Here is a 14,656-nt window from a genome sequence, read left to right on the forward strand (position 1 = left end):
TTCCTTTGGTTTACAAGGTTTAAAATTACTAATTTTAATATCTTTCACAGGTCTGTCGTAAACCACATGTGGTTTACCCGTGCCACAAGTAAGGGTGACGCAGAGGTAAGGAAGCAAAAGCTGCAATAAAGCTTCTATAGGATTTTTTTATTTTTTTAGTAATAGTATTATTGAGAATCTTTTCTTTCACACAGGCACTGCAAAACTGGTGGAAGTTCATTCCAGACCATGCTTGCAATGAACACGAATGGACAGTTGGTCACGGAAAACGGCATCGGTGTGACCACGCTCCCCTTACCGCCCATGAGCAGAAGAAGAGGATGTGGATTGAGAAGGACTCGTTGGCATTTCAGGACCTGTCGTCGCTGGTCCTAGACAAAAGGCTTTTGAAAGACCTCAAGAAGATGTCCCTCTTCAAACATTATGGTGAGAATAGATGCCCTTTTTCTCTCACATATTAACAGCCAAGTTAACGGCAATACACTCCAGTGGGAATGCAAATGTGAACTATCTTAGGCCCTGTCCACACGGAGGCGAAACGGGTGAAAACGATCCGGTTTCATTTTATGCGGTTCAGGAATATCTCCATAAAGACAGTCATCGCGAAACTGCATCAAGCTGTAGAAACGCTGTAGTAAATATTGAAGGCGCTGGTTCTCCACAGAAAAAGTGGAGCGCATCAAGCCTGCGCGCATATAGCCTGCGCGGTGTATGCAAACATTCAGTCACGAGGAGATTCAACCTTTTAAATTGAGCAGAAATTATTTTTAATGTACAGTTAGTAATTACATTTATCAAGGGGCTTTATTTAAACCTACAAAAAGAATACAAATAAAATAATAAATACAAAATTCAACGCAACTCTGACGTCCCCCAGCTGGTGGGGGGCTAATGACGTCATCGTTTGCGTTTCACGCGTCCACACAAATCCAATTGGATGGATTTGAAACCACCTTCGAGGGTGGTTTCAGAAATGTGCGGTTTCGGGCACTGGATTCGCCGGCTCTGTCTGGACAGTCGGCCGAAACGCACAGGACTTTTGAGTTTTCACCAAAAAATCGGCTTTGTGTGGACGGGGCCTTAACCTCTCTCAGTTAGAGAGAGGAAGCGATGTATCTTAAGATAAAGGGAGCATGTATACAACGCCTTTTAATGTGAATATTAATTATATAAACAAGGTTAATTTAATTTGTATATTTTAGTTATGATTGATATTTCCACAACACTAATGAACATGTTTTAATTAGTCCTATCCATTCTCTTTTTTATTGCACACAGGGCCACTGGAGAGCTTTCATAGTGCTCTCCTGAAATACCTCCCCAAACGCCAGGCCTTCTCATATGATGGATTGAGGGAGAGGTGCTACCTCGCTATCCTAGAGCACAATGAAAACATTGTGAAAAGGAAACAAGCCACCACAGTGACAGGTGTGTTACCATGTGCTCTTTGAATAGTATAATAACCAAAATGAGAAAGTTCACAGCTAACTCAATAAGCATACGTTGCTGAAAGGTTTAATCTATTCCTGGGGAGAAAAGTCTGCTAGACAAATCTTCATTCAGATTTTCTGTGTAATCACATTCCTTGTCATTTACAGGAGAACCACGGTTCAATAAGGTGTACTGCAAGAAGTCCAAGCAATGGATATTGAAAACAATCTTCACGCCGCACACCACCCAGTTTATCGGACATCTAATCAAGAGGGTCATGGACAGAAGACATGACCCTAACATCAAGTTCAAAGTCCCAACCTCCTCACTCAACCTGCCACAACCTGCTTTGCCACCCCGGCTTTTTTTCCCCTGTACCTAAACCACCAAAGGAGGCAGCCACAACTTTTTTCCAAAGCCACTTCTGAGACCTCTCCCCATAGCACCCAACTCCATCTCTCTCTACTCTGCTCTTCTGGGACACCTCCAGCAGTGCCTTTTAAGATTCTCCCTCTACTGTATATATATTATAATTTATTTAGTTTTACCCTTTTTATTTTAATTTGTTGTCTACCCTTGACACAATTCTTTCATTTGTGAATAAAAAATATAATGTAACTCCTGCTCTGTCTGTCTTCACCAAAGTTCAACATTATAAACTTGGAAGGAAGTAACTGATATGCATCTAACTTATAGTGCAATTTAGTCTTATAATACTTTATAAAAATGATGTATGACCGTTATTCTGCTATTGTTTTCATCTAAGGCAACAGTAGCTCCACTTGTGAAATGTTGGTCGTCTAATAATATTATTTCTCAAATATATACTTGGAGCAACACTACTAAGGACTACAACAACGTGAATTTGAACCATTTATTTCAAGAAATATAAACAAAATATATGTAAACAACGAAACTTATAGTTCCTCCTGAGCGTCGTCAGCTTCTTGGTGCCCGCAGTACTGGAGCTGGATATTTTAGTCGGATGGTCTGCACGTAGCAAGTAGGTAAAACAACACGACAGCCTCTGCCCAATCTCTAGCCTTGCAGGACCCCTTCCAGAAAGTGTCGGTAGGCAATATTGTCTAGACAAAACATTGAGCACACAGTTAGCGATAGATGGTCTTTATGCAGTTAACATGCCATGATACTAACAGAAGGAAAATAAAAACACTCACTTTACAGTCAGTTGTCCGTTCGTCCCTGCAGTCTTTTACTGTTGTTTCCTGTTCACCTTTGGGATTCTGAAATAGTTCTCCAGGACGCCGTTGTCTATATGCGGTGTGAAACTAGGATGATCTACAACACAACGTCCATGTCCTCGTCTGATTCAGAGATTTTGTCCAGAAGAAATCGACATCTTTGAAATTCTTTGCAGCAGACGGACTCTACCTCTGTGTCCATAGGAACCAGTGTTGGGCAAGTTACATTAAATTAGTAACTTAGTTACAGTTACTAGTTACTTCTGTCAAAAGTAACTCAGTTACTTTAAGTTACTCGTTACTTTCAAGGTAACTAGTTACTAGGGAAAGTAACTTTTTCTTTTTCTAAATTATCTTATTGTGTTAATGTGGCAAAGGACCTCCCTAACTGGATAGCTAGGGAGGCTGCCAGTCCTCTGGCTTGCTTACACGTAAGTCCTATCCTACCACAAGCGCAATGCGCCACCTAGTGACCTGAACATGCCATAGCAGTGTAATAGTGTGAGTGCAAATAAATTAAATATTTCCATTGTTTCCAACTGTTTCCAACCCTCTACAAATGCACACACATTATTTTGGGGTTGATGTGGCATAGTGTTCGACAAAACAACTGTAAAATTTGATCATTGTACCCAGTATCAGTACGATGAAGCAGTGGATCAACAAAACACAACATACAGTATGTTTTGAAACTTTTGATTCTGATTGATTGCATATTTATCGTAGCCATTGAAACAGGTACAAAGTAAAGTTTTGGCAGTGCAAAAATTAAACTGTGCCTCAGACCATTTAGCAACTGTAGGAATCAATTGTGCAAAACTGATACAATAGATGTTTTCAATGTAAACACAGTGAGGTTTATCCGTTCTTTGTAAGTTAACCTTAACTCAAAACAGCTAAACTCCACCAACTGGAGACCTCATCATCAATAATAATGGGCAAACTTAAAAGTATTTTCAGCCTCACAAGGAGAAACTAAATAAATAAAAAGTACTTTCAGCCTCACAAACATAATTAATGTTTAACAAAAATAATATTTCTTCCACTCTGGCCGTTTAGATAAATAAAACAACTGATGAAATCAATAATGGTGGATAAAGTGCTTTAGTAGTCTATGTTAGTATGTCTATGTCTATATCAGTCTTTGTCCATACATCTCCATCATTTGTTTAGCTGTGTCTGGGTTATAGCTTTGTAAAATCAAGCTTTTGTTGTTTGGCTGGAGTGGCTTCTCCTTTAGCGTCGGCGGAGCTGACATTAGCAGCAGCATCACCTGTGTTACCTTCAGGGTCTTTTTCAACTAGCTTGGTAGATGCCTGTTGTTTCTGAAGATGTTTCATCAGATTACAATTGCTAGTTTTTGATGTGGCTAGAGTTTTCGAACCTCTACATAGATGACAGGTCACCAAAATATTCCTTATGTCTTTTACTGTCAGAAAGGAAAAATAATGTGCATATTTCCATGAGTGAAATACAACGCCTGGACCGTCGACTGCCGCCATTGTTTTAATTCATTTACTTGCGCGTCGCTGCGTCACGTGACTCACGTCCGCTTCACGTCAACCACGGAAACTCTAGTCCTGGGTTATGCACGTGAAGCAACGAGTAACGAGCCTGTTTAAATCGCAGTAACGATAACGCGTTACTGATTTTGACAAAGTAATTAGTTACAGTGCTCGTTACCACAAAAGTAACGTAGTTACTGTAACGCGTTACTTAATAACGCGTTAGTCCCAACACTGATAGGCACACAGTGAGAGCACAGGCACCACCAATGCGCCCCAGTTTGAGCCATTCCGGACTCCTCGTCCTTGACAGGCAGGTCTTCTGCCTGGGCTGTAGCAGTCGTAGCAGTCGCCTCCTGTTCCTCTAACAGCTTCAGCTACTCGTCACTATATTGCGGCTCGTAAAGGTAGCCACGAACATCTGATTTGAGCATCAGATCTTTGAAATCCCCATCTTCTATATCAGATCCAGTACCTTCCGCCATTGTCGTTAATTCAGTTTTCTCCACAGCGTCTGTTAGCATAGCTTCAGACACTGTGGATGTTAGTTTCTGCTGGTGAAGTCCCACCCACTGGCACTGATCTAATAGGTCTGTAGCATCAGTGGGTCCCACCCTTAATGCTTGTAGTCTTACGAGAATCCTCCCCCCTTACACTTCCTGTTTTAAATTAGGCAAAAATCTTCATATGCGTCATTTAAAACCGGAAGTGTTAGAGATCGATACGGATCTCTCCGGTCTCAGGGGAAAAAAGGGAATGATGCACGACCATTCAAAAATATGAGTGGATTTCTAACGATACAAAGCTTAATGGAAATGGGTGAAGTTTCCCTTTAATTGAGGTGGCATAATACGGAACCCGTAAAGGGACATGGGGAAAAAAAAAAATTAAACGTTTCTCGTTAGCACGAGAAAGTATCTGGTGCGCACGAGAAAGTATGTCGTGCGCACGAGAAAGTATGTCGTGAGCACGAGAAAGTATCTGGTGCGCACGGGAAAGTATCTCGTGCGCCATGAAAGTATGTCGTGCGCACGAGAAAGTAGCTCATGAGCACGAGAAAGTATCTCGTGCGCACGAGAAAGTATCGTAGCCCAGTCGCATGGTAAATCCATCTGGTAGGTCAGATGGTGTTGCGTTCTTCTTCAAGGAAAGTAGTCTAATCTGGATCGCTTTGAACTCACTTTATTTACTTAAGTATTTCGGTATGGTAACTACGAAGCAGAAGGAGGGGAATTGTATTACGCACGTGCGGAGCGACAAACAGCAATCCTCTCTACCTATCTCTCTCTATGGCTTGCCGGATGTTTCTCCCCTTCCTCGGGCTTCAATTCTTGCTTTTATACTCAGTATGCGTGGCCTATAAAACGCACCGGTTTCGCTATTCTCACCTTTCTAAAGGTGCTGCCCTCTATGGCTGAAATATTTATTGCAGCTTATGTGTCCTGCCCCTTGTGGCTATGTATAGTAATTACAGCTTATGTGTTCTACCCCCTGTGGCTATGTATAGTAATTACAGCTTATGTGTTTAAAATACGTAACAGTCCCTCCTTGGTCATCTCAGATGACCATACTATACGATATTTTAAGTCATAAACATCATTTACCACACCGAAAACATAGTCAAAGTAGGAAAATCATCAATACCACCAACCGAGGTGGAAAAAACTCCAGAGGGGAGAGAAACCACCTCGCGTCCCCCTAATTCTGAAACGGAATTTACCTTGGTGGGTCTCATAGGAAATACAGGTTATTGTCAACAACACAATAGGAAGCATATAACCTGGTTATCATACAATCATATGGTCAAAAGGCACATAGATAAATGCATTCATAGAAATTTGGAGTAATACTTCCTGGTAATATAAATTTTTTAGCATGTAAAAAACATTATAGGTAAAAGATACAAAAGCAAGTAGCATACAAAAACATTAGAAGTAAAAGATACAAAAACAAGTAGCATGCAAAAACATTAGAGGTAAAAGATACAAAAACAAGTAGCATACAAAAACAAGTAAAATTACGTCAATTAAAATTTCAAAAATGTCTTGTAGGCTTGCATAGATTTGAATGGCCCGGGTGATCTTCATGTATTGGTGCGCTGGTACATGTGGGGGGTTTTGGACATTGTGAATGGCTCAGGTGATCTTCATGTATTGGTGCGCTGGTACATGTGGGGGGTTTTGGACATTGTGAATGGCTCAGGTGATCTTCATGTATTGGTGCGCTGGTACATGTGGGGGGTTTTGGATATTGTGAATGGCTCAGGTGATCTTCCTTAGTTGTCCTCAGGACTTGTAGTTCATGTGCCCAACGTTTGTCCCTCCTTGTCAAGGGCGCGGCTCACATAGAGAGGTTACTAGCACATCATGTGAGCCTCCTTCAGGCGTTCATTCATCCACTCGGTCATGTCAACAGCAAGAAACCTGTAAACAACTAACTCAAAAAATCAACAGTCCCATTGGCAGTGCAGTGATACAGAAATAACGGGTTGCACTCACATCCAAACAATACTATCAATAACAAACAAATCCCGCATTGGTTGTTTTAACAATTTGTTATTCAAGTATATTCGGGATATTAATTATCTTAGAATTAGACTTTACTACTGGTGTTGACTATTCTACTTATTGCAGTGGGATATGGTCGGGCCCCTCAGGTGATATCTCGTCCATGTTCACCGAATCATATCTGACTCCTATGTATGCCTGAATGGCACTTGATCCTTCCGTAGAGCCCACTGCTGTGGTGATCAATCGATGTAGTAGTCCTCGTGCGCAGGGAATACAACAGCAGCCGACCACAATTAACACGGCAGCTGCCATTATTCCTGCGATGAGCACTGACTGGATCATGTCCTTCCATCTACCAAACAGGTTCTCCATCCATCCAGTGAAAGGGTCACTGATACCGGAGTTCTCAGCCAATTATAACCTGAGGGATTGTAGTCCGGCCAATGCCCTGGCCACTGACCCATCAGGAGCTGTGTTATTTGGGATAAAAGTACAACATGTCGTCCCTATCATTCCGCACACTCCTCCTCGTTCTGCTAATAACATGTCTAAGGCTAGCCTATTCTGATAGGTAATCCTAGAGGTGGCATCTAATTGTTCGGACAGTCCTTTGACTGCCTCTTCTGTAAAGTTCACAAACCGTTGTTGATTATAGTATATGTAATTTATCCAGACAACATTTTTATTAATAGTAGACCACCAGAATAGAATCGTTTCAAATCCTGCCGCTATTTGATTACGGGCTTTATGTTCGTTTGGGACTCCTCGGGGTACTCCTATTGAATCTATATATATGTTTTTATCAAAACTACCCGGGACGGTTACATGCTCCCGTTTCCGACGGGTCAAATCCGGGAAATCACCACTCCTAGATAATTTGAGATCCATTACAGTCTTGCTATTGGGTAAAATGTAGATGGGCATTACCAATTGTGTTATTGCGCATGTGCCTAAGAAGTTAAAGGGGAGAACTCCCCTGAGGGTCTGTCCTCCACAGTACCACCAAATATCACTACGAGCATGGGTCATATTGGACAACTCTTCTATTTCCCTAGTGGTATTACATGTCCCAGGGGGAAGGGATCCTACCTTTCTCCCTGTTCCCTTCCCTGTGATACAATGATAGTCTGGAGTTAGATTAACTTTGAATCTGGGGGGAATAGCTCTAATCGGGGTCTGAGGATACATGATCTGTAATCTGGTTTTTATTGGAATCGAGCACCCCGGGATGTGGCCGTCTACGAACAGCTCCAATAGACAAGCAAAACCTTGTGGTGAGTTGAGAGGGGTGATCCTAGCGGGGGCTGTGGTTAAGGTGGGACGTCCTGCGGCACAAATAATACAGTTGGTTTTGCTCTGAGCCCGGGCCGTATAGTTCATCCATTTCAACCACATGTTCTGATTAAGCTCACCCGTCTGTACCTCCCAATATTCTTCTCGAGCCACCTCGTCAGGTTGTAATATCGGGGTGGGTGAGAGATGTGACGTTTCTAAAAAATAATGCGTTCCTTTAGGTGGTGATTTATTGGGCCCGCATGAATATCCAGAAAGAAGGATTATTATTTTTAGGTCCTCTCCCCTTGTATCCACCCTTAACACTAGAAAGACCAGGCCTTTGTCTTTCTCTTGCGATTTGTTCTCAGGAACGATTAATTCTGCCTTTAACCTTATGAATATTGTCTCCCCCTTGACTGCTAGACCATCACTGGTCCAGGTTTCCTTATATCCATATGTCCTTCTGGTCAGGGAGATTCCCTTTTGGAGTATCTTGTAGCTGGTCGTCAGAGGGTAATAACCCTCCTTGTACCCAGTGTGAGTAAGCCACGACGCCTGTGACCACGTCTGGCAGGCATATTTTCCTTGGAAGTCTCCATCTGGTCCGGTTCCTACACACATGTACTTTTCTGCCAAATAGACCCGGTCCGTCCGGGTCCCACAGGGCAGTAGTTGACAGAAATCTAATTCAAAGATAGTTTCTACCCCCCGACAGTACTTTAGCAAGACATGACCTGGTATTCTTGGTTTGTACGGTGGGTACCTGACGGGGTCCTCATGTAGGGCGGGATTATCTCCTGCTCCCTCCTGGAACAGGACCATCAGCATGAGTCCCACCAGGTATTTCCCGAGGTGCATATTCCGGCCCATCGTCTTGGAGTGGGACGTGTTTGTCCTTGGCTTGGAGTGCAGCTAGGTCGGTCAAAGTCTCTGTCCACGATCGGCCAGGGGTATCTGCTTTGCGGCACCGGCTTAGGTGATACCACTGGGCCCCACGTCGGTCCTCTACAGAAACAGAAAAAGGTGTTGCCAAGAGTACCTTGTATGGTCCTTCCCACCGATCCTCTAGGTTCTTTCGGTGGAGCTTTTTCACCCAGATCCACTCGCCCGGTGTCACCAACGGTGGTGAGGGGTCCTCTGTGTCGGACTGCTTTTGGTCTGTGATCTGTGAGTACAATCTTAACGAGGCTTGGGTTAGTGCTTGTAGGTACTCTTGCATTACTTCATCAAACCTGTCTGATGGGGGTCCTTTGGATGGTGGACTGTATGGTCCTTGCATGGGACGTCCTGTGACTAGTTCATGGGGGCTGAGAAGGGTGGTGTTAGAGGGGGAGGAGCGTATGGCCATTAATGCTAATGGCAGAGCTGTCACCCAGGTCATCTTTTTTCCTACTATCCTCTCTCTAACTTTCCCTGTCAACAGATTCACCTGCATGCGACCTAAGTTTCGGGTTTCTACCTCCTCTGTGCTGTCTCTGAGTTTCTTCTGTCTGTCACTCTTGAGTATTTTGGTCACCTGATTCTTAATTGTCTGGTTTGCACGTTCTACCAGGCCTTGTGATTGGGGGTGATATACTGAGCCGAACCTGTGTTTTAGTCCTAAGTATGTTTCTACCTCCTGAAGGTGGGCGTTGGCGAAGTGGCTTCCATTATCTGAGCAGATTAACTTTGGATATCCCCATCGGGGAATCAGTTCTTGTGTTAACCATTTGATCACTGTGTCTCCATCCTCCCTCTTAGCTGGAATTGCTTCTACCCATCTAGAAAACCTGTTGACGGCTACTAACATAAACCTTTTTCCGTCTACTCTGTTCTCTTGTCCCATATCTGTAAAATCTATGTAGATTTCTTGGAACGGGAGCTGGGGCACGGGGAATTGTCCTTGGTTTATCTTGAATCCCCGTCTTTGGTTACAGGTTTGGCACGTCTGACAGTCTTGGACATACTGGTCGCACACAGCTTTGAGCTCTGGATGCCACCAGTATTTTTCAATCCTTTCCCGGGTCTTGGCTTTTCCTTCGTGGGCCAATCCATGTTCTTTTCTTAGGAGGAACAACAGGGCCTTGGAGGAGATAACCGGCTTTCCATTGGAGGAGTAGTGTATTCCATCCGGGCTCTCCCTGGCCCCTTTTCCTCTCCATGCCGATTTCTCATAAGGTCCTGCTCCTTCTTGCATTTCTTTGACCATTTGTTCATTTGGGTCCAGGGTTGGTTCCTCGTTGAGTATCATCAGGTGTACCACCGGGGTGTATCCTCCTTCCTTCAGATGTTCTACTGGGACGTATCCGCCTGCCTTCTTAGCTGCTTCATCCGCCGCGTGGTTTCCTCTTGCCTCTGCTGTTTGTGTCTTCTGATGTCCTCAACAGTGCATTATGGCGACTTCTCGAGGTAGTTGGGCTGTTTTGGCTAACAACAAGATCAAGTCTGTGTGTTTTGCTTTGGTGTTAGCACTGGTGGTCATCTGTCTGTCCATCATCTGTCGTCCGTTTAGGTGGGCCAGTTCGTATGCATAGTTGGAATCGGTGTATAGATTTAGTGTTCGCCCCTTGGCTATTCGTAGTCCTTCACACATGGCATACAGCTCGGCTCTTTGTGCTGAAGCGGGTTTTTCTAATATGCCACTGGCCAGAGTGCTGCATATTCCTTGTTTGGTTTGTTCCACTACAGCCCAAGACGCCAGATTTTCTCCATTGGCGGCTCTGTAGCAGCATCCGTCGGTGTACAAGGTCACGTCCACTGGATGTAGGGGTTCTGCTTTCAATCCTGGTCTGATCTTCACTGCCTTTTTTATTTCTTCTGAGCATACGTGGGGTTCTCCATCATTGGGTCCGGGCATGGTGTCTGTCATGTTGACACCTTTGGTGGTGAAGGTGACCATTGGATTCCCCAAGATTCTCTGGAGTTTAGCGTTCCTGGTTGCTGTGGTGATTGTGTAGTCTGAACTATCCAGGTATGCTTTTACCCCGTGGATAGTGTGGACCACCACGGGGTGTGTCATTACTATGTAGGCCGTCTTGTCCAGGCTTTTGGCGATGGCGCATATAGCTTTTCCACACTCAGGGAGTCCTTTTTCTGGTGGTTCTAGAGCAGAGCTGTGGTATGCCAGGATTTTTCGTTGTCCTCTGTGTTTCTGCCACAGGATTCCATTGACCACGCAGTCTCTTACTGATACATCCAGGTGAAAGGGTTCTTTGTAGTCTGGGGCAGCTAAGGCCGCGGCACTGTACATGCTTTGTTTTAGTCTGGTGAATGCTTCTTCTGCTTCAGGGTTCCATTCCAAGGGGGCTTTCAGATTCCTGTGTCCTGCTTTGGTGATGAGCTGTCGTAGTTTGGTTGTTTCGCCGGTGTAATCAGGGATGTAGGTCCGGCTGTATACTGTCAGTCCTAGGAATGCTAGCATTTGTTGGACCCTGATTGGCTTTGGGTAGTTTCCGATTGCGCTTTTGTGTCCTTTGCTGATTTCTCTACTATTCCCTCCTATTACCATCTGTGGTCAGAGCTTACAAGATTCAGGGCCACATATGGGTTCGGGACTTTTTCCGGCGGGGCCACGGCCCGCATGTTGATGGCTCTCAAATCGTGCACCATCCTCCAGGTCAGTCCATCCGCTTTCTTCACCGGTAGGATCGGTGTGTTCCATTCCGAGGTGGTCTTCTCCAGCACTCCTGCCGCCAGTAGTCCTGTTATGGTGTCGTTGATTCCCTCCTCAGCGTCGTCCTTTATTCTGTATTGATGTCTCCATTCTGGTCGATGAGGGTTCTCAACGTTCACCACAACGTTGTGCTGTGGGGTGTGTCCCACATCATATGGGCCTTTAGCCCACACCGTTTCATTTATGCGTGAGAGCATATTGGACACTTCTGGGTCTTCCGGATCGTCTTTGGTGGTGTCGTCCTTGATCACTAGCCGATGTCCGTCCATTTTTCGACCAATGACCTTGTCTGTGGTTCTTGAGGATATTCTCCAGAACTCCGCATTGGGGCTCCTGAAAAGGTATTTGTTGTCCGTAGAGTGCCACTCACGGATGGCCTGTGCTCTCTTTACCATTGGTCCGAGTTGTTTGGGTTGATGATCTGTGCTGACCAAGAGGGAGACATGAGGGACGCTTTCTGGGTCCAGTTGGAACCACGACAGTTGTTGTTTTTGTGTGAGGTCGACTCCTGCTGCCACTCCTTCGGGTCCCAGGAATATATCTCCACATCTTAGGTCTTCCAGTTTCCCATTCTTCTGATCGTACCATGGTTCATCGTAGGTCAGATCTTGTTCGTGTGTGATATTGAGTGTGCAGTGCAGTGGGTCTAATAGCTCATTGTATTCCCCGATTTCTCGAATCCACATCTCCCATTCTCGATATGTGCTTCCCAGTCCCGGAGTCGTCTGTGCTACCTCTGTTAGTTCCTGCCAGTAGATGGTGGTATCGTCATGAGCTTCCGGCCTTGGGTCATCTATTAACATGAACATGTGTGCAGCTGCCGGTGCCGGGTTTGTGGGGTGGTACAAGGTGATGCCTCCCAAGTCGCAGGCCAAAGTGATCTGTAGGGAACCCATTAGGTCTCTGCCTAATAGATTGATGGGACAGGATGGGGCATATAAGAACGAATGAGATCCTTTTTGTTCCAGTATGTCGAAGTCGAGTGGGGTTGTGAAAGGTTGTTCCATGGGTTTCCCAGAGAACCCCATGGTCTTTAGTGAGCGGCGAGATAGTGGAGGTGGTCTTCCTGCGAGACTTCCGATAGTTGATACGGATGCTCCCGAGTCCACTAAGAACGTGCATCGGTGGCCGCCTACATATGTGTTCACTGTAGGTAGTCCAAGGCCTAGTTCCGTTCTCGTCCGATCGTCCTCTGGGCATCCCTATTGCTGTAAGCTGAACATGGGTTCACCTGGTCCGGTCGCAGACCCGTAGGTTTGTCGCTGTTGTTGGTGTGGTGTGGTTAGTACTCGGGCCATGTCGGATTGGTAAGAGGGGCAATCCCTGATCCAGTGTCCCAGTTGTTTACAATGGAAACATTGAGATGTACGTTGCACCCTGTCGGATTGGTAAGAGGGGCAATCCCCGATCCAGTGTCCCAGTTGTTTACAATGGAAACATTGAATTGCACGTTGCCCCCTTCCTCTTCCTCTTCCTCTACCTCCGTAACCCTGGTGTTGTTGCTGCAGGGCGGCGGTCTCGTATGCAGGGCGTGTTGGGGGTTGGTGTTCTTGGTGTGAGTATACAGGTGCCAGGGTCTTCTGAGGTACCAGTGTCGTTTGTTGGGGTACTAGGGACATCATAGCTAAGGGCTCCTGGGCACATTTGGCTTTCTTGCGCAGCAGAGACTCCTCCACTTCTTTTTTTAGCTGCATCTTTGCTAATTGGTTCCGTATATCCTCATGATCCTTTCTCCTCGCTAAGATTGAAGTGGTGAACTAGGTGTTCCATCCACTCTGCTTTTGGTTTGACGGACAGTCCAACCACGGTTTTAAGTGCCTTCTGGACCTCACGTGGTAGTCCATCCATGATCGCCTTCTGGAAAACACTTGTTGCCAGGGTGCTACTGTGTGGGTGGCAATCATTCCTGTCCGCCCACAGCCCTTCGGCTCTCTCAACGTATGCATAGACGGATTCTCCAGGTGCGATGGTCAGGCCGGCGATTCCGACTTTGCTAACGTCGGGTGGATATAATTTCTTCAAGCTCCTCCAGAAGATGTTTCGATATATGTCGAAAGAGGTTCTGTCAGGCAGTTGAGTGGTGTGGGTCAAATTTTCCAGTTCGACAGTTTTAAGGGAGCTGTGAGACCTGCCGATGATGGCTCGTATATCACCTATGGCTAGGACATCCCCTGATGTCTCCTTCTCGAACGTCCTGATCCAGGCAGCCGCCCCTGCCGTAAGTAATGGCAAGCGTGTGACAAGGGCCGCCATGTCCCGGTGTCCCCATGCTGTATACGTGTCCCTCCCCATTGCGTCTGTGGTTAGGGGTGCCATGAAGTCCGGCTGTGGGGGAGGTCGAGACCCGCTTTGTTTGGGTCGGGGTGTATCGCTGTTGTTCGGGCTCGGAAAGTCAAATTGTCTGGGTTTGGGTACATCGTCGTCAGAGGATCCCACATCAGATTGGGTCGGTGTCTGTTGACGTCGGGTACCGGGATCCTTCGACCTGGTCCTCATAGTATGGGGCTCCCCCCTGGTTGGGCGTTTTTTGTTGCGGCTGGGGTCGGGTATGGGGGCCGGCCGCCACTCTTCGTCGTGGCGGCTGTCTTCTGTGTCGCGTCTGTATCCTCTTTCGTTCCTAGTGTCCCCGGCGTCGTGCGGTGATTCGTGTCGGGTAAGGTCGTAAGAGTGTTGACTTGACTCCGGTCCGGTTGATCCTCGGTGAGCGTTGTGGGTCTGCTGTGTGGCCCCTGTACTTAATTCAATCTTCATGGGGTTCCTTGTGCCGTCTTGCGTTGTTTCGCTGTTGGTATAGGGACCATGGGTCCCTTGGTATCCTTGTCCCTGAGGTCCTTGGTTGGAACAGGGTTGCTGGTTGCTTTGGTAGGGAAAGGGTTGTTGGTTGTGTTGGTAGGTAAAGGGTTGTTGGTTGTCTTGGTGGGGAAGGGGTTGTTGGTTGCTTGGGTGGGGAAGGGGTTGTTGGTTGCTTGGGTGGGGAAGGGGTTGTTGGTGGCTTGGGTGGGGAAGGGGTTGTTGGTTGCTTGGGTGGGGAAGGGGTTGTTGGTTGCTTGGGTGGGGAAGGGGTTGTTGATGGCTTGGGTG

General features: G+C 46.0%; 1 protein-coding gene across 1 annotated transcript; it reads left to right on the plus strand.

Moving 5' to 3' along the window:
- Window positions 1-268: 268 nt before the first annotated feature.
- Window positions 269-1,841, plus strand: LOC307074312 (uncharacterized protein). The gene is made up of 3 exons (XM_079734327.1): window positions 269-426; window positions 1,279-1,428; window positions 1,599-1,841. The coding sequence occupies exons 1-3, from the start codon at window positions 321-323 to the stop codon at window positions 1,811-1,813; spliced, it is 471 nt and encodes a 156-aa protein (XP_079590453.1). The 5' UTR covers window positions 269-320; the 3' UTR covers window positions 1,814-1,841.
- The last annotated feature ends 12,815 nt before the right edge of the window (window positions 1,842-14,656 follow it).

The sequence above is a fragment of the Pollachius pollachius genome (assembly GCF_949987615.1).
Source record: "Pollachius pollachius genome assembly, chromosome: 4".
Taxonomy (NCBI): Eukaryota; Metazoa; Chordata; class Actinopteri; order Gadiformes; family Gadidae; genus Pollachius; species Pollachius pollachius.

What these genes read in the sequence shown, in the direction of transcription:
- LOC307074312 (XM_079734327.1), top strand. Translation starts at nt 321, where the DNA reads ATGTGGATTGAGAAGGACTCGTTGGCATTTCAGGACCTGTCGTCGCTG. An exon ending in GTCCCTCTTCAAACATTATG is followed by an intron (nt 427 to 1,278) that starts GTGAGAATAGAT and finishes TATTGCACACAG; the next exon opens with GGCCACTGGAGAGCTTTCAT. An exon ending in ACAAGCCACCACAGTGACAG is followed by an intron (nt 1,429 to 1,598) that starts GTGTGTTACCAT and finishes TGTCATTTACAG; the next exon opens with GAGAACCACGGTTCAATAAG.